Genomic DNA, 19,224 nt, shown 5'->3' on the forward strand with positions numbered 1-19,224 from the left:
ACACAGGCACACTGAGGAAAGGATGTCAAAGGATGGCTTCAGTGCACACAGACAGTCTCTGCTCAAGGAAATCAGTCTCTTAAATAGTTAGCATATTTTCAGAAAAAATGTTTAAAATTTACTTTTAACTTGGCTAAAATGAATTTACAGAAGTAAAGATCTCTAGTAATGTAAGAAACCGTTTCATTTTAAAATGAAATTAGACCGGTCTTCAAACTATAAACAGTAGTCAAAATGGGTGAGTAAAATCATGTTTATTAATAGCGTATTTAACACTACACGTTCCCTCAACAAAAAGTTACTCAAAGCAAATAGTATTACCTTACATTTGGATATTTTAATTTTTAAGTGTTTTGCACAAAAAGACTTTACTTGATGATTTCCTCATTTAATAAACAAAAACTGATAACCTAGTCTCGGGAACTCTGATAGGCACGGAGGTTGCGTGCTGGGTCACAGCCCTCCGCAACGTGAGATTCTGGTCAGAATTCGACAGGAGCCCCATCAACAGGAATGTAACTTAATTTCGCTTTACTCTTGGCTACCCTTACAAGGACCATTTGTAGAATGAGTACCAGCACATCAAATCATAACTTCACATCAAGTTGTATGTTCATTATGAATCATATTCTAACAGAAAGTGCTCTTTTAAAATAAAAATTATACTTAAATAAAGGCTCATAGGATACTGTGTGGGTTCTGTGTCGGAACCCTAATTGTACAGCTTCCCAGCTATGCGGCCTCAGGACACATAATCCATCTCTCTAGGCCTCAGCTACTACATGGTAAACCCAATATTAATAATAATAACTACCTCAGGATTAGTGAGAAATATATGGGATAATCTACGTAAACTGCCTGTGACATTCCATAACACACACCATGTGCTCAACAGCTGTTTTTATGATTTAATACAGACCTACTTAGTCCTCTCACAAAAGAACATGTTTCCATTTCAAGAAACATTCACCATATGTATAGAAATCTAGCAATAAAATATAATAAAGACACATAAAATACTGTGGATGTTAGGTGCCAATTGTCAATGAGATCTCAAAAACCCTATGGTGTTTCTGAGGGAAACCAAAGCATGGAAAGATCGGGGCAAGACTGCGAGGATTTATCTCGTGAGCTGGATGGAACTGGAGGAATCAATGTGAACTCATGATACGCGTTTAAAATATATACATATAAAATATATATGTGTGTGTGTACACATATACATGTATATATACACACACACATATAAAAATAAGAAGCTAGAGAAAACACATATACATACATAGTCTTCCGTGTTTAAGAAGGCCTAGAAGATTGACAGCGACTGCTTTTCACTCTTGTTGGAAAAGGTGCGGAAGACGTTGTGCATTTCTACCTCCCACTCCACTCTCCTATCTGTGCACACTGATCTCCCCATCCGCACACTGAGGACCCTGAGGTGTCCACTCCCCCAGTGTCAGTGGGGACCCTGGCACCTCAGCTGCAGGTTCTCTGCCACCAGCTCTCACCATCATCCTGGGCACCTTCAACAAGCACCACAACTCCAACAGCAGCAACTGTCTCATGTCTGAGGACCTGCCCACCCACTGCCCCCTGGGAATCCTTATTTCATTCTCCAGGCACATCTTGCATCTAACTTGCTGATCCTTCTACCACTACACTTAACCTTCAGTGTCCCCAGTCCTTGAGCTAACTTTTTCTATAAAAGGTCAGAGAGCAAGTATTTTAGGATTTGCAAGCCATAGTTTCCATCACAACTTCTGAACTGTGTGCTTCCAGAGCAAAGGCAGCTACAAACAACTTATAAATCAAATAGTGTGGCTATGTCCCAGAAATTTTATTTATGGACCCCTGAAACCTGAATTACATAGAATTTTCACATCATGAAACAGTACTCTTAGTATTTTTCCAACCATCTGAAAATGTAAACACCCTTCTTAGTTTGCAGGCTACACAAAAAACAGACAGCGGGCCCAGTTTAACCCACGGGCCACAATTTGCTAACACCCGCCAGTACCACTTTCTTCCCAGACTGAACAGGTCCCACGAACAAGTCTTCACCCCCTTACTCTGCCCCTCCTCCTGTCCCTCTCAGCCCCTCGCCCAGGCTTTCCATCTCACTCCTCCTGCGGGCTCCTGACCTTGGACAGCCCAGCCATGTCTCCGCGGGCTCCCACAGAGCAAGAGGGTTCCCGGCACCTGGCTCCCTCAGAGGCTGCCCTAGCCACTTTGCGGAAGGCAGCCTCTGGTGAAACACCTCTCTTGCATTTTTGCCTCATACCCCAGAGAGCAGATTTCTAGAAAATTCCATCAAGGAGGCACCAGAGCAACTTCTCTGCCATCCAATGAGCCAGACACGCTCCCAACAAGGCCTGGATCTCGGCGCCAGGCGGGCCTCTTCCTGGAGCGCTCAATCCCAGCCCCAGGAGTAGTGGCTGCTCCTCATACCGTTTCCATATTCTTTAGGGCTCTCTTTACTTACTAGCCAATCCCATTACAGCTAACAATTCTTCACATTAAACTTTCCCTGTTCAAAGTACCGTGTGGTTTTCCTTTCCTGTACGAACTAGACTCATACAAACCTGAAAACCAGAAAGACTACATTCAGGTCCATCAGAGAACGAAAGACAGTTAGGCAGTAAAATGAACTGAGGATACACGAGACCCTGATACTATGCCAGCCAAAACACCCACAGTCCCATGGATCTGACGTGAGTTGCTATATCCTGCAACGACCACCCCTTTTTTTAAAACTTCTAAGTATGTGATTGTGTTTTATCTTAGTTTCTTGGCAAAATGTTAAACACTTGTCACCAGCTTTTCTGTGCTATGAGAGCTGTCCACCGTGATCACAAAGGGAAGTTAGACGGCCAACAGCAACTAGGAGTCTGAGGGCAGTAGGCGCCAATTCTGCCGTCTTAAAGCTCTTGCTCAGGGGGACTTTCCTGGGGGAGCCATGGCTAAGAATCCGCCTGCCAATGCAGGGGACACGGGTTCGAGCCCTGGTCCAGGAAGATCCCACAGGCCGCAGAGCAACAAAGCCCATGCACCACAACTACTGGGCCTGCGCTCTAGAGCCCACGAGCCGCAACTACTGAAGCCCACACGCTTAGAGCCCGTGCTCCACAACAAGAGAAGCCCCTGCTCGCCGCAACTAGAGAAAGCCCAGGCGCAGCAACGAAGACCCAACACAGCCAAAACTTAATTAATTAAAGTTCCTTCTCAGGAGATCCATCACTGGGTCACACTCTTAGACAGAAGGATGCCTGGCAGCCTCAGCTACTGGGAGTCAGCTTAAACATGAGCTTGTTAACTGAAACACAACATCTTTCTGGTTCCCTTCTTTCCCCTGTACAGACTTCAATAATTATTAGCACACCTGGAAAAGGACAAAATAAAACCAATGAAAAACTCATTAAATTTCATGTAGACATGGTAGGCAGGCTAAAAATAGAGACCCACAAAGGAATGAAGGAACAGGGAAACAGCAAAGCCAAATTCTTGAAACAAATGCCTGAGATAAGCAATAGTAAAGGTTACTTTTTCTAGCCAGTGGCATTTCAAATCGAAAGAAGACAAGACCATCAAAAAATATTTATTGGAAAATGCAGTCCCAGAGTTGTAGGAACACAGAGGGAAAACTAAATATACAAACAGGCCCTAAAGAATTCAATGGATTTGTTGTATTACTCATTTTGCAGAAAATAATTTTGGAAGAAAGTAACAGTAAAAAATGGTAAATAAGCCATATAAACGTTGCAGCTATGCCCTAAAAATGTGATACACTGAACACCAGAGAAGAGCAGGACTAGCCAGAAAGACATCCTTATGCTTCTACAGAGCATTTGGTTTTATTTTAATGTGTGTTGTGTGGGGAGGTATACGTGTTCTGGAAGAACAAAAATATTTTCGGGCTTCCCTGGTGGCGCAGTGGTTGAGAGTCCGCCTGCCGATGCAGGGGACACGGGTTCGTGCCCCGGTCTGGGAAGATCCCACATGCCGCGGAGCGGCTGGGCCCATGAGCCATGGCCACTGAGCCTGCGCGTCCGGAGCCTGTGCTCCACAACAGGAGAGGCCACAGCAGTGAGAGGCCCACGTACCGCAAAAAAAAAAAAAAAAAAAAAAAAAAAATTTCAAAAATAATAATCTCTAATAATTTACCTTATCCAACTACCTTACTGTCATTTTTCCATTTTTTACAGCAGGGGAGCCTAGGGTAGAAATTTACTTATGTCTATTTACAGTGAATGCAGAGGGATAGTCTTTCTTTCCTACTGAGAACAAAGAGTATATACAACTTCTTCAAATATAAGACTCCTTCCCCCAAACTGGAAGGATTCCATGTAGCAAATTCACAGGGACCCCAGCTTCTATCTGCCAGAAAAGCGACTTAAATAGCTGTGAATTTTGTCCATGCCTTCCTCCAACATACTGCCTCAGGCTTTTGAGGGCAGGTATGTATTATTCCTTTCTCTTGCTCTGCTGATTCAAAGTCACCCTCCTCTTCAGTACAAATTTTCCAGTGCATTTAATAAATTACTAGATTAATTTCACAGGGCCAGGGGTCCCCACCATCACTTCAAACACAATACACCCAAAGCCTTCTACACAGCCCTCACCCTGCAGGGCAGCTACTCGCTTCAATTACTCCCACAGCTCTCAGTGAAAATTCCATTCTATCACCATCCTTATCAATTTTAGCTAGATTGCTACAACTAACTTCAAGACGGTCTTCATACTTGTGGTTCTCCCAACTTCAACAGCATCTGTACACCATTTTGACTCACCTACCCAATACACCACTTTTGTCATTAAAAACAGAACGAAGCTCCAAAAACTCAGAGGTATCTCCAGGATGCTACAAAAATGAGAGAAAATCCCACCTGGCAGGACTCAAGACCACCCCCATTTAAAAACAGCAGTAGGACTTCCCTGGTGGCACAGTGGCTAAGAATCCGCCTGCCAATGCAGTGGACACGGGTTCGAGCCCTGGTCCGGGAAGGTCCCACATGCCGTGGAGCAAATAAGACCCATGCGTCACAACTACTGAGCCTGCGCTCTAGAGCCCACGAGCCACAACTACTGAGCCCACGTGCCACAACTACTGAGCCTGCACTCCAGAGCCCACGAGCCACAACTACTGAGCCTGTGTGCCACAACTACTGAAGCCCGCACGCCTAGAGCCCGCGCACCGCGACAAAGAGTAGCCCCCGCTCTCTGCAACTGGAGAAAGCCCCAGCGCAGCAACGAAGCCAAAAATAAATAAACAAATAAAAATGACACTAATATAAACGCTCTAAATCAAGCCTTTAAAAAAAATTTTTTTAATAAAAATAAACACAGCAGTACTAGTTTTTTTATCAGCTTTGTAATGTTGTCTAAATATTTTGTTGGGGGAAGGGGTTGCTTAGCAATCACTTCACTAAGGAATCAAATGATCACAATGTGTTATTATTACCTGTATACATTTTCTATCACTGCCTTAACAAATTACCACAAATGAAACTGCCTAAAACCACACAGGTTCATTATATTACAGTCCCGGAGATCAGAGTCTAACACAGGTCTCACTGGGCTAAGATCAGGGTGCAGGCAGGGCTGCATTCCTTTCTGGAGGCTCTAAGGGGGGTTACTCTTGCATTTTCAAAAGTCTAGAGTCCGTCTGCTTTCTTTGGCTTATGACCCTTTTCTCCATCTTCAAAGCCAGCCACGTCAGGCTGAGTCCTCACTCTGCCTCTTTCTTCCACTTCTAAGGAACCCTGTGATCACACTGGGCCCATCACAGTAATACAGGACACTCTCCCTATCAAAGTCAGCTAATTAGCAACCTTAATTCCCCTGAGCCATACAGGGTAACACACTGACAGGGTCCAGGAATTAAAGCATGAACACCCTGGGGAAGAGGGCATTATCTGTCTATCACACTGCCCAAAGTCTACAACCAAATGCTGCTCCACAGGGAATTAAATCTGTACACTTGGGGCCTGAATCCATTCTACTCACCAAGACACAGGAAACAAAATAAGAGATCACAAGGATAACCGGCGGCAAGAGAGCTCGTGGTCCTGACGGAACACGGAAGTCATTTTCTCTTACAGACAAGGCACGGCCACACCAAGACAACCCAAAGTCCCCTGAAACAACAATGACTATACTGCAGACGACTATACAAGGACTTTAAAGATGACCCTGAAAATCAATTTGAAGCACTAACTGGAAACACTGCAACAAATAAAACCATCAATTTTTTTATTTGGTTATTCTTAAGGCATGTAATCATTTTTTCTTATAAATGAAAACGTATGCCCAGTCCTATAACCCTGGAGCAGTATCACAAAAAAACTCGAGCATCCCCAATATGCTACACCACTGGGCGAAGCTGTGCCTACGCTCAAAACCACTTAGGGCTCAACCCTGCTCAGTTCCTGCCCGCCCTTTTAGGACAGTGGGAAGCCACTGCACAGGTTCTCTCTGAGGGCTGACAAAAATTCAGTTCAGCGTGAGTTAAGACCCGGTGCGTGAGAGCTGGCGCCTTCTCTCAGCTGTTGGTGCTTGCCAGGATTTCTGCAGCAGACTCAGAATTGCTCAAACTTTAATGCAGTATCATTCCAGGTTGGCCTCAAGAGGGAGCACCCTTGCAAAAACAGACTGCCCTACAGGTGGTGCTTTGCGTGTTATCACTAAAAACGAACGGGAGACAAGCGAGCCTAAGGTGGCTCCCCAGCGACCGCGCCCCGGCTCCCTGGCTACTCCTGACCCCCCACACAATACTGACGCGAGGCTGCTCCCAAGGCTAGCCTCTCGTTTAAATGGACACTACTGCTGTGCGAGTCCCTCGCTCTGCCGAGTGACGACTGATCTCATGATACTTGAAAAGCAGTGTGTGACTCATAAAGCATTACTACCTTTATCATTAGTGCAACTTTCATTAGTTGAGCATTTACTGCATATAAAGCGGTGCCATTTTAATTCATTTAATCTTAACAAAACCCCGTGCAATAGTATTACTTCCAAGCAAAGGGATGACCTAACTTCCTGAGGAGGCAGAATGGGCTCTGAGTTCTAGGTCTGTTCTCGCACCAAGCCCTCTGTCCTTGAAGACTGCAGATCCTTTCACAGGAAAGAAAGCAGATTCAGCAGATTCAGGAAAAGGAACTAACTCTGAATCTCAGTTCATGCATCTATAAAATGAGACTAATGATACTCACCACACAAGACACTCTTTGACAAGGCTGTTGTAAAGATTAAATGAAGGGAAAGTTATACAAAAGTGTGAAAATGTTAAAGCACCAAGATATTAGCATCTCATACTGCACCGTTCCAGAGACTTCCTGAGGCAGTGCAGGGAATGGCAATCACACTGTGTCTGTGTGAATGGAGCCTCCTGGAGCCGTGCGCCGCGGATGTCCATGCGCACGTGCATATGCAGGTGTGGCCCCAAATACATACAGGATGTACTATCTAGGCACAATAAAACCAGGGATTATTAAACAGTGACAGCTGAACAAGTCCTTAGCAAGAAACAGAAAGCTTACAAGAAGCTTTTTTGCCATAAACAATAAGGTGGCTCAACTAATTTAAGACCATGGTGATCTCTCCCTTTCCATCAAAATCAAACCAATTTCAGGAACAGTTACAATACAGATATTTATATAAATCACTGCAGAAAAGCCTAAATCTTTCTTTTGCCATTTCTAATTTCTCTGGTTCATAAAAGAATAAAGGTTCAAAATCACTCTATTTGCAGGAAAAAAGTCAAGTCCATTAAACCATTAAAATGGTTTAGAAGTATCTGAAGTAATTCTTTCACAATGGTATTTACAATACATGTTAAATCACTACAGACCACTGCCAGGCTTTTTCTTAAAACTAAAACTGTAGTAACTACCTTCATGTGTTCCAAAATCTGCTCTTATATTTGAGTATCAAGGTGACCATGAATTTAAAAATCCACTCTAGTCATCAAGAGACTACAATGCAGGGGGCTTCCCTGGTGGCGCAGTGGTTAAGAATCCGCCTGCCAATGCACGGGACACGGGTTCGAGGTCTGGTCCAGGAAGATGCCACATGCCGCGGAGCAACTAAGCCCACGAGCCACGACTACTGAGCCTGCGCTCTAGAGCCTGCGAGTCACAACTACTGAGCCCCTGTGCTGCAACTACGGAAGCCGGCACACCTAGAGCCCATGCGCCACAGCCAGAGAAGCCACCGTAATGAGAAGCCCGCACACCGCAACGAAGAGCAGCCCCCGCTCGCTGCAACTAAAGAAAAGCCCGCATGCAGCAACAAAGACCTAATGCAGCCAAAAATAAATTAATTAATTGATTAATTTTTAAAAAGAGACTAGAATGCAAACAGGAGACTAAGAGTACCAGGACTCACAGGGGTCACAGGGATAAAATACACCATCCTTCGAAATACTGTCAAACAAAGAAAGGCTCATTTTGTGTTTGTTTTTGAGCTATGGCATTTCTAAATATTTCTTTCTAATAAACTTAAGATCCAGTATTTTAAAGACGATTACAAAAATACAATGATACACAATCAGAATAAAAGCTCTGAATTATTAAACCAGGAACAGCAATAGAGGTGGATATGCTAACCCACCTACTGACACACGTGGGGCTCCCATCACCAACAGCTAAACCACTTGGCACTTGGCCGTTCATGCACAAATCACCTGACATGCTAAGCTGAGGCCCTACCACAGCCTTGGTCACCTGGCAAAGCATCCAGGTCAGAGAAAATTCAAGCACTCACATTTTCCATGCTTCTATCACCAAATGTATTTGCCTTATATGGCAGCAGGATTTATAAAGCTGGGCTTTTCTAGTTGGTGTTCTCATTAATACAGAAATCTCTCAGAATTAACTAGAGGACATTCACCCCGGGTGATTACATTCCCGACAATCTGTTTCTTTTTTATCCATATTTTCTAGTCTTTCTACAAGGAATTCTTACTGCTATTATATGTGGCAGGATCTGGAGATGAACAAAGACAAATGACCTTTTTACCTATTATTTCTACGATGGCCAGGAAAGTGTGTATAAGTGACCAAACGAGAATCATAGGTGTTCAGAAATGAGTCAGTGCAAACAAATCCTTGTTACAAAAACCTGAGCCATGTGGACCCAGGCAGCATATACAGTACCAGCATAAAGAGAAATGACATAGCTACCAAACACCTAAAAAACTCATTTTTTGATGCCTATCAGAAAAACACTCAAATCCCATATTTAGGACAGAATTACTGAAAAATAACAAAGAAAAGATAACTCATCCTGTTCAGTAAGCCATATCTACTATGTTTAAAAAACAAACAAAAAAAAGGCACAGCTTGGGAAACCTTAAATGACTTGTTAGGAGTAACCTGATAGACCAGCTACACAACTTTAGCAGCTGTTACACTTGTATACAATGACAGTCTGTATTTATAGCACCCTTGGTCAGAAGGAATCAAAGTGCATTCATTATTTACCTGACATCCCATCATCACCTTATTCACTTGTTATCACATTCAATTCTGACTTTTCATTATTCTTACCGTGACTTGTTATTCAATAGGATTCTGACTGACATTTTTAAGATAGATGAATGTTATTTCTGTTTATACATAAAGTCTGAAAGGATTCACACCACACTGTTAAAAAGCCATTATTACCCAAACAACCCATGAGGAACAGATGTGGATGACAGAGGTTTGCTGAAGGAGGAATTTGTTAAACTTCATTTATTTCAGTAGTTTAAATCTTACACCTGAACATACAATAACACTACAGTAAAAAATTCAATGACCTCATAAAATATATTGTATTATTGGCCATGACATTTCCTTCTAGATGACACCCAGGGATCTTAGTTCATTCCCTGAACAGATTTCCTATGTTAAATATACTATTACAGGCCACAGTCCCAGAGACGAGTTTCCAGATATGGAGAACCCTTTCCAAGTACAGAACTTCTAACCGCAGGCAGAGGTGGCCTCGCGGGGAGCGGACACTGGCCCTGGGAGCTGCGGCCAATCACCCACTGCCACTGCCATTCCTACTCTTCCGCCCACAGTCTCCAGGGACTCCAGCAAGCATCTTCACATGGCCCGTCCTTCTCTCACCAGTCATCATCAGGCCTGAAAAGGAAACCATTTCATTCCCCAAGAAACATCCATTTCAGTTTTCAATTTTTATTTTTCCCTAGAGAGAAAGATCTACTTTTTATTTCTCTTCCTTCAAACGGGTGCCTCAATGGGTATAACAGTATAAAACTGGAAACAATCTAAATGTCCATCAGTAGGGAATAAGGTTAAATAAATGATAATACATACAATCTACATATGTAGCAATATATAGCAGATACTTTGAGGCTGCAAAAAGGTTTTTTTAAAGAATGAAGAAATTCTTTACTGTTATGGAATATTAGAGATACACTCAGTGAAAAATGCAAGTGAAACTGTTTGCAATGACCCTCATCCTAACTGGAAAGAAGAAGAGTATTTATTCAAATTTACTTGCATACTAATAGTTTCTTTTGTATCATTCCAGAGATAAGTGGCTACCTCCCAGCGGGGAAAAGGGCAGCCTGAGGAGTCATCTTCAGGCTAGAAACTTCTCACAGCACTTAAACCTTGAGCCATGTGACTGCAGTACCTATTTTCAAAATCATTTATTTTAAACTTGCTTACAACTTCTATCTTTAGAGAAGTATTTGTGATTACTTTAATCCTTTATGAAGTCGAGAGCAGGAAGACTAATAATTAGTCTGAGAATCAATCTCTCTTATAATCATGCATTTAGTATTCCAAAAAGAAACCCCAAATGTGTCCCCCTATCACCATCACCAAGATATCCTACATTCTCAACTCCTAACAGAAAGGATTATATTTTTATATGATAAAGCAGAAACTAATTACTTAATATAATACTTATATTGTATTACTTACACTATAATACAAAATGCAGAGGCAGATATAAGAGAAATATAAAATTTTAACCTTTGCATGGTAACCATTAACCTTGATAGATTCAAAATAATCAGAAATTTCACATGAACTCTTCAGGAAGCAGACTTGTATAATCTGTGTGAGGGCATTTCAGCTGACCAAAAAGTTGGAGCTTCCTGGTGTCACAAAAAAGGAATAAATGACACTGCAGGATAGGCCCGTATCTACATAAGCACAGAGAAAGGTGTGAGGCCAGAAAGCTTATGAGAACACTGTAGTTCATTTGACAATATGTCTAATTTAACCGCATCGAAAAGAATTCAAATGTCAAACCATTAATTTTAAGAATTTATATACATATATTATACATATGTACAATTGTCAATAACTCAGACACATGCATACAAAAAAAACAAAACTGAATTTTTAAGAAAAAACAACTTATCATAATTACCTAGAAATGAATCTGAAAATTGAACTCATTTGATAGCCTACAACAAGAAAATCTGGTTGTCACATACACAAAATTAAAAACTCCAATAAACTATTGGGTGTCATCTACCAACTAAAGTCAAATACTACTTAAATTGTCATTAACAGGGCAGGTGACCAGAGATCATTTTCATATTCATTCACACCCATCTCCTGAGCGTCCACAACACACGGTTTCTGTTTTCGAGCATTTTTTAATCCAATTACAACTGTTAAGAGTACTCAAAAACAAATTCAGAGTAGAAAGTTCTCATCACAAGGTTAAGCAACTATAATATGAATGAGAGGAGACCTTACTCGCAGGCGGGGAAGAGGAGCCCTAGCGAAATACAGCGCATCAGCAAGCCTTCCACAAGGAGGGCCTCAAAGAGCAGAGACAGGAAAGGGAGGAAACTCCGAAAGAAAATGCATAAGAAACCAGAAGTTTGAATAAAACACGGAACCAACTGGAGGAGGAGCGCTGGGGCCACGTAACGCAGTTCTGAGAAGGCAAAGGTGAAGAACAAGGACTGTATTCCAGAGTCGAGGGAGCCACGCGGTGCAGGCACGAAGGTCAAGAACACAAAACCGCAAGACATGCTTGGGATTCCAACTCCAGTTCACCTACCCACTAGCAACTCCCTCAGGCTCACGAACTCTCGATTTCTTCCTCTGTAAAGTGGCATAACAGTACCTACAAAATAAAACTATTACAAGGACCAAATGAGACAAAGCACCCAGCACAGTGGCTGTCAGAAGAAACACTCCGTACGTTCTGGGGTTTTGTTTTGTTTGCAAGCAGGGGAAAAAAAATGATCAGGGCTGCGTTTAGTACAGTTAATTTGACAGCAGCAAACACGATGGGATGGTAAAACCTAGAGATTCGGGTCGACTCCTGTTAATGGCAGTTGAAGCAAAGGGAGTAAAATGACTTAACTGCTGGGAAAATGGAAAAGAGGCAGGAGAATCAGGAACCACATGCAATAAAATGACAAATCATTTATAAGAAGGGGCCAAGTGTCAAAGGTGTCCTTTGATTTTGAGTCTAGATGACTAAGAAAATGTGAGGATCATTAATATAAACAAGTAAATGAAGGAAAAAGAATTAACTTTGCAAGGAAAACACTTCAATTCTGAATCTATTTGATTCAAGAGAACAAAATGACAGCACTTTAAAGAGTTTGTCAAGGAAAACAACAGAAGGCAGGTCTGAAGCTCTGGAAATAAAATGAAGCTGGTGATGCAAACTGGGACCTCAGCAAAGAGGGAATGAACAGGGGGATCCAGGGGCCTGAGGCAGCCAGAAAGGAGAAAACACAGCTCCAAAAAAGGGAGACGGGAACTGTATCTCAGGTAACACCTGTACGTAAGTTCAAGGTGCTGGCCTGTAGCAGGAACAGGGAAGACAAGGGCCTCACGACACTTCACAGTCCACAGCTCTCAGATGCTCACTGCACTTGAGGTTATACACTGAACTGACTTACTGCACTGCGGTTATTACAGGTTTACAAGAGCCCGCCCGTTACTGCAAAGTGTTGATTATTCCAACTCAGCCCCCAGCAGGACACAGCTACCACAGGATGACAATCGTAATTAGACTTGTTTTCAGTATCTCAAAGAACTATAACTTTTAAGTTCTTATCTCCCTTGACCTCCAACCACGGAGCTGACTCTTTGAGGGCTCCCCTTTCCCTCTGTCTACTCTGAGGGCCAACTCTCAGATTATCTCCCCTCTCTTTTGGCCTCTCTTGCATCTTAACCATTTTCTCCCTAGAAACAGAGCTATCAGGGAACAGGTCCTTTAGGCAATTCCACAAGAGTTCTTTCATACTTAGCTTTTAAATCTCATCTAGATTTTAAACTCTAGATCATAGCTGACGCTTTTCTTACCATTCATAGGCCCTAAATAGTTTATTGACGGCTACTCATAAATGTATGCCGCCCCAAAAGAATTTTTAGGCTAAACTGGAAAACTGTATTTCTCCCCGTGAGCCATAAGATCTCTCTTATTAATTTTTGAGACTATGCACACACAGAATTGGATTCCCCATCCTCCAACAGCTGGAAGTCCTAACGTATTCTAAAGACATCTTGCTAGTGCTGAATTGTTTTTTTGTATCCCACAACTATAAAACCCACTCACATCCAGTGTAAGTTGTCCAAGAGACAAGTGATGGCAGATATGCCATTTAAATGTGAATCTAATTACCATCCTTAACAAATGCCAAGAAAAAAAAGCTCAAATATTTTCCTATACGTGGGTTTCTTCTCAAATACATATTACAACTGATCATACTTTAACTTCAGTACGTGCTGTATTTCTTTAAACCACACAGTTGTCACATCTGCTGGAAAACCAAAACAGATCAATAACCATAATATTATGACATACACTCTATTAAACTGCCTGTCATGATGCAGTTTTAGGCGGCCAAAATAAATAAGCAAATTTTAATCTTTTTAGGACGCTCTTTGTATTGTTTTCATCATATTAGTTTACAAAGAGTGTAATGGTGTTCATAAAAATACTAAATGAAACTAGTCTATAAGGAATAAAAGCATCTGTAAGAGCTATAATTCACTGTGACATCCAAATTTTGCATGGCATCAAATGGAGTGACTGAAAACTAAAGTAACACAACCCCCCATCTACTTGCTTAATGGCATCACCTCAAGGAATTCCATATTTTAATTATAGACCATCAGAAACCTCATCTAAAAGATATCATTAGAGGGACTTCCCTGGTGGCGCAGCGGTTAAGAATCCACCTGCCAGTGCAGGGGACACGGGTTCGAGCCCTGGTCCGGGAACATCTCACATGCCGCGGAGCAATTAAGCCTGCAAGCCACAATTAGTGAGCTCACGTGCCACAACTACTGAGCCCGTGTGCCTAGAGCCCGTGCTCTGCAGCAAGAGAATCCACCGCAATGAAAAGCCTGCACACCGCAACGAAGAGTAGCCCCCGCTCGCCGCAACTAGAGAAAGCCTGCGCACAGCAACAAAGACCCAAAGCAGCCAAAAATAAAAATTAATAAAAATAAATAGATATTGTTAGAGTTTCACACTAATTATCCTTTAGATTATTTTTCAATACATACAATTATATTTATGTCTCTATTTGTAAGGAACGTTTCCAAGCCAAAAAAGAGAAGGAAACTCTAAGTTCGGTAATTTTGTGAGGTAATTTTCATTAATGGGGGGCAGCACAGGAGAGCAAAAAACAGGTTCTTGGATGCAGGTCTGAAGCATGAAGCATGCCTGAGTCTAATGCAGTCAGCACCACTGAAAAGGCAGCGGGGTCTTCACCAGTTTAATCTCTCAGAGCCTCTGTTTAAAAATTCACATAATGGAGAGACTGCCACCTATGTTGTGAGAAATACATAAGAAAGCGCATTCTACTACCAGCAAGGATAACTAAAAAGGCCACGGATGTTTTTTATTCCTTCTAAACAGTTTCCCGAATAATAAAATGCTACACAACTGGGCCTCAGATTTCAGGCTATACATGTTGAGAACCAGATGGTTCTCTGTGATGACCTTACTCAGTTGTTTTCCCTGGAAGCCAGCACCAAGATGAACGCACAGCACATTTTTAATAGATACAAGGCGATGATCAGATCAACGAAGCCTCCAGTTCTGCACGCAGAAATATCAAGTGTAGTAGAGAGCCCCTAGTTCCCCGTCCTCTTGAATAGTAAGCAGCTGCTCTCATCCCTCCACTTAACAGCTTACTCCCTACGGTTTACCTGCCTGAGACACAAACCTGCGGGCCACTGGCCTCCTACCTTTACCTCTTCGTCACACAGGGGCCAGTTCACATTTGAGGGACTGAATCTGTTTTCAACTGAGCATATGGAATTTAAGTTTACTCTGAAAAATGCACTTAAAAAAACAAAAAATGAAGTATTTTAGTAACCTGCATTATGAAGTCACCCAGGCCTCCTGAAAGCTACCATTAAGCTCTATGTAAACATATTACTCAACTTCCTAATATGTAAGTATCCCCAACTGGCAGACATTCTGAAAGTTCTACCACATTACGTTTCAAAACATTAGTTTGTAGACCTTATTAAAAGTTAACTAAAAGCTAAATGATTATACAACTATGGACGACAATGTTCATCGATTAAAATAGAGCTCTGTATGTTTTTAAAAGAATGAGGTATGTAATAAAATGGAGAAACAACCATGAGTAGAACTGGCCAATAAGAACTATATACTATATATGATCCCAATTTTGTTCTTTTTGTTTTATTGAAGTATAGTCGATTTACAATAACGTGACAATTGTGTTTTTAAACCGTATTTATTACACGCACAGACAAATCCTTAATGGCTAAACACCACACTCGCAGACTGGTTCCCCTGGGCAGTAAGCCGGAGGGGGGGGGGCGGAGATGGGGGGGAGGCCGGCGCGGCGGGAGGACACACTTCGTCACTGTGCGGCTGCGCTGTGTTTCCTTAAAGAGCACATAGTACTTCTGCAACAATGATACATAACAAACTAAGAGCAAAAACTATCGGGAAGACCGTACTTCCTCCTCCGTACCCAAAGGATGCCAAATGTAATTTAAAAAACACAGGATCTCTAAATTTTAAGAAGAGGACAGATAGAAACACAGTTCTGGAAGCGGGGAACAGACAAAAAAATAATTGGATTCGCAAAATTTCTCCCCGTGTGGTTCCACGCCTGGGTCCCCTCTACTCCGGCGGTGGACGAGCCCGCACTCTACAGCAGTAACCGCCCAACCAAGACCCGAAAACGAGAAAAGGCGGCGCCGCTCCAGCCCCCGAGAGCCCCACCAGCCGCAGCGCCGAAACCGCGCGAGGCGCCGCGGGCAGGTCCGCCTCCTCCGAAGCCGACAACAACAAAGTGGCGGCGGCGCGGCCCGGGCCCGGCCCCCCGGCCCTTCCACCTCCTTGGACCCCGCGGCCGCCAGCCTCCCTTCAGCACCCAGGCCCCCTCGAACCCTCAGCCGCCGGCCCCGACCTCCGGCCCCTCGGCCCTTCCGACCTCCCGGCCTCCGACCCCGGCTCCGCGGCCCTTCCGACCTCCAGGCCCCAGACCCGCCTCCAACCCCGGGCCCAGCCTCCCCCGAACCCTCGGCCGCCCGGCCCAGACCTCCCTCCCTCCCGGCCCCCGACCACCCCTTGACTCCCTCAATCCCTCGGCCCCCTTCGGCCCTTCCGGCCCCTTGGCCCCCGACCCCACCCCCAGCCCGAGGCGACTGCCTTACCTGTGGCGAGGCGGTCGGTGGGCCCGCCGCAGCGGGCGCAGGTGAGGCGCTGGGACTCGGCGGGCTCCGCGGCAGCCGGCGCCACCGCCAAAACAACACGTCCGCCGCCGCCGCCGCCGCCGCCGGGGGGAGGGGCGGAGCCCGGACGCTGGTTGGGGAAGCCCGAGCGCCGCGGCCTCCGAGCCGGCGGGGACCGGGCATGCGCGGACGGCGGCGGGCGCGAGGGCGGCCGCGAGGACGCTGAAATCAACAAGGCCCGGGGACGCCCCATCCGACTCCGCCCCTCGACTCGCCCCGCCCCTAGCCCAAACCACGCGAGATCTCTACGGAGCCCGAAAACATGGAGGCAGAGAGAGATCCCGCGAGAGCAGCTGCCGCGTAGCCGCCGCCGCCCTCCTCCCCCCGCTTCCCCGCGTGGGGCGGCTGTTTCCGGAGCTGGGGTCGGTGAGTGAGCTGGTGCTGCTCAGCGGTTCCTGGCGGCGTGTGGGCGCTTGTCTGTACGTCACGGCGGGCGGCTTCCATCCCCTCGGGCGGCGCCGGGAGAGGAGGCGAGGCCGAGGGCTGCCCGGCGGGAGGGGTCTGCCCGCGGCTGCCGGCCTCGCAGACGTGCGGACCAGGTCCGCGGGCTGCCTCCGCGGGTGAACAGTTAGAGCGCCCTGAATGCCGTGCTGCTTCCCACCGTGGCTATCTGTGTGCAGAAGCGTTTAAATCAGATACTGTTGGCGGAAACCCTGCAGGCGAGGTCAGAGCCCTAGGGAGGAGCTCGCAGACGGAGCAGAGTTGCTAAGAGCTGGTTGGCGTTCAGTTCAGCAGCTGTGTTTGCAGTGAATGGAGTGTAAATGCAGGTCCGGCGGCCGCTCCGCTCCTCCTGCAGTCTTTCTGTCTGCGGTGCCCTTGACCCCTGCATTCCTGGTCCCGGGCCCTAATTGTGTACTCACCGTGATGGGGTCACGGAACAGTCTTAAAGGGTTCGCTTTCTGAAATTCCCAAGCAGGAATTTCTGCGCCCGAAAGTCTCCTACTATAAGCTAAATAAGTAAAAATGGTCAAGTTAGGAAAATAGCTGAAATCATGAATCACCTGCCACAGCTCTTTTCTCCCCTTCATTTCTTTATGCATTTTCTTTACTTTCCCCATTCTGCAATAGGAATTTTTCAAAGTTCTAGACTTTTTTTTTCTTCTTCCGCAACTGCATTAAACTTGACCACATGTCATTTTTAGTAAGACTACCAGTAAGGATGTAGTTAGCAAACGGGACCAAGTGCTGTTCTTGTGGGTGAGTGATTCAACAGCAAATCGGCCGACAGCTCAGTGTCTTCCTGGGGTTCTCCACCCTCAGACCATTTCTGATTACGCCTGCATTTAGCACTTCTCGTGCATAATTTACTTCTGGTGAGTGTGTGCCTTCCTACTGATGTGTAATCCACAAAGTCTGGGCGCAGGCCTATGGTGTTCCCTGCTGCTCTCCAGCACCCAGTACAGGGTCTCCTGCAAGACTGGTCCTCTGCAGTTGTTGAATGGCTGATATAATTTTAAATTATCCCGTCATCCAGAATTATTTAGAGATTTGTTTAGACTTTGATTAATCTAGATGCCCACAAGACAGTTTATTCCTAGAGCTCTTGGTCCAGTGTTGCAGCGAGTGTGGTCCTGGCAACGGGAAAGTAACACTTGCTGCAGTAACTTAATTCTTCACACCAGGTTGCTTCAGTTTTAATATTAAGCAGGAGATAGCCAGAGTGCATACTTCATGAATACAGAATCCTGTGTAGGCAGGAGCCTTGTAATATCGGAAATGCTCTGTTAGTTGCACGCAGAAGGCTGTCGACTGAAAAAAAATGCACAAAGTGAGAGTTGTGAGTTAAGTTTTATTTGCGGGAAGATCAGGACTGTAGCCTGGGAGACAGCTTTTCAGATAGCCCTGAGAAGCTGCCCCGAGGAGGTAGGGGACGGACGGTCGGTGTTATACAGGTTTTTAGTTCAGGGAGTGCACACACGTTTTGGCAGAGGCTTGCCGCTAGTCACGAGGAGCAGATGTCACTGCTTATGCTTTTAGTGCTTTTCTAGGTGTGAGGAGATGCAAGAATTGGGCTCATGAAATCTTCTGAGACTATCTGACTGTCTGAAAGCCTGTTCCGCCAGTTTTTCCCGGAGCACAGAGCGCCTCATTCCTGATCTCCAACCTGAGCTCCTTTCAGGGGGTGCTGAAGGTCAGCAGCTGCAGCGGCTCATGATTTAATCCTTGTAAAGGTAGATGGCGAATGCCAGTGTGTAGTTGGCAGGGCATTCGGCAAATGCTTATTAAACTAAACCAAATTCAGAATACAAACTACTGTCACCATCCTGGAGTTAACATTTCCCAAAGTCATGGCAAGAGTTGTTGCATGTTCTCTTCAGCCTCAGGATTGGAGGTCTTCGTGCGTTGCCCAGATTAACCTTAAATCACCTAGTTATTTGCAAACACCTCTGTTGCATAATGGGCCTTGGTTATGGTTTATAGTGAGTGCCAAGTCTGGTCTGAGGCCTGAAAGAATTTCTTTGTATCTTTCATTTGACCTGCAATGTCTGGGGAAAATCCA

The 19,224-nt window shown here is 44.7% G+C and overlaps 1 protein-coding gene across 4 annotated transcripts in view; it reads right to left on the reverse strand.

Annotated features, from left to right (window-relative positions):
• The window catches only part of PCMTD1 (protein-L-isoaspartate (D-aspartate) O-methyltransferase domain containing 1), a 61,228-nt gene extending 44,283 nt beyond the window's left edge, over positions 1–16,945 (reverse strand). For 2 of the 4 annotated variants that reach the window (XM_060128540.1, XM_060128529.1), the window contains exon 1: positions 16,647–16,863. Coding sequence is in view for 1 of the 4 variants with exons in the window: in XM_060128532.1 (XP_059984515.1) it covers positions 16,647–16,917 (271 nt within the window). In the remaining 3 variants the exon portion in view is untranslated. Of the gene's footprint in view, positions 1–16,646 lie in introns of all 4 variants that reach the window. The other 2 variants (XM_060128528.1, XM_060128532.1) reach the window with 2 other exon arrangements.
• Positions 16,946–19,224: the final 2,279 nt, after the last annotated feature.

The sequence above is a fragment of the Lagenorhynchus albirostris genome, chromosome 17 (assembly GCF_949774975.1).
Source record: "Lagenorhynchus albirostris chromosome 17, mLagAlb1.1, whole genome shotgun sequence".
In the NCBI taxonomy this organism is placed as follows: Eukaryota; Metazoa; Chordata; class Mammalia; order Artiodactyla; family Delphinidae; genus Lagenorhynchus; species Lagenorhynchus albirostris.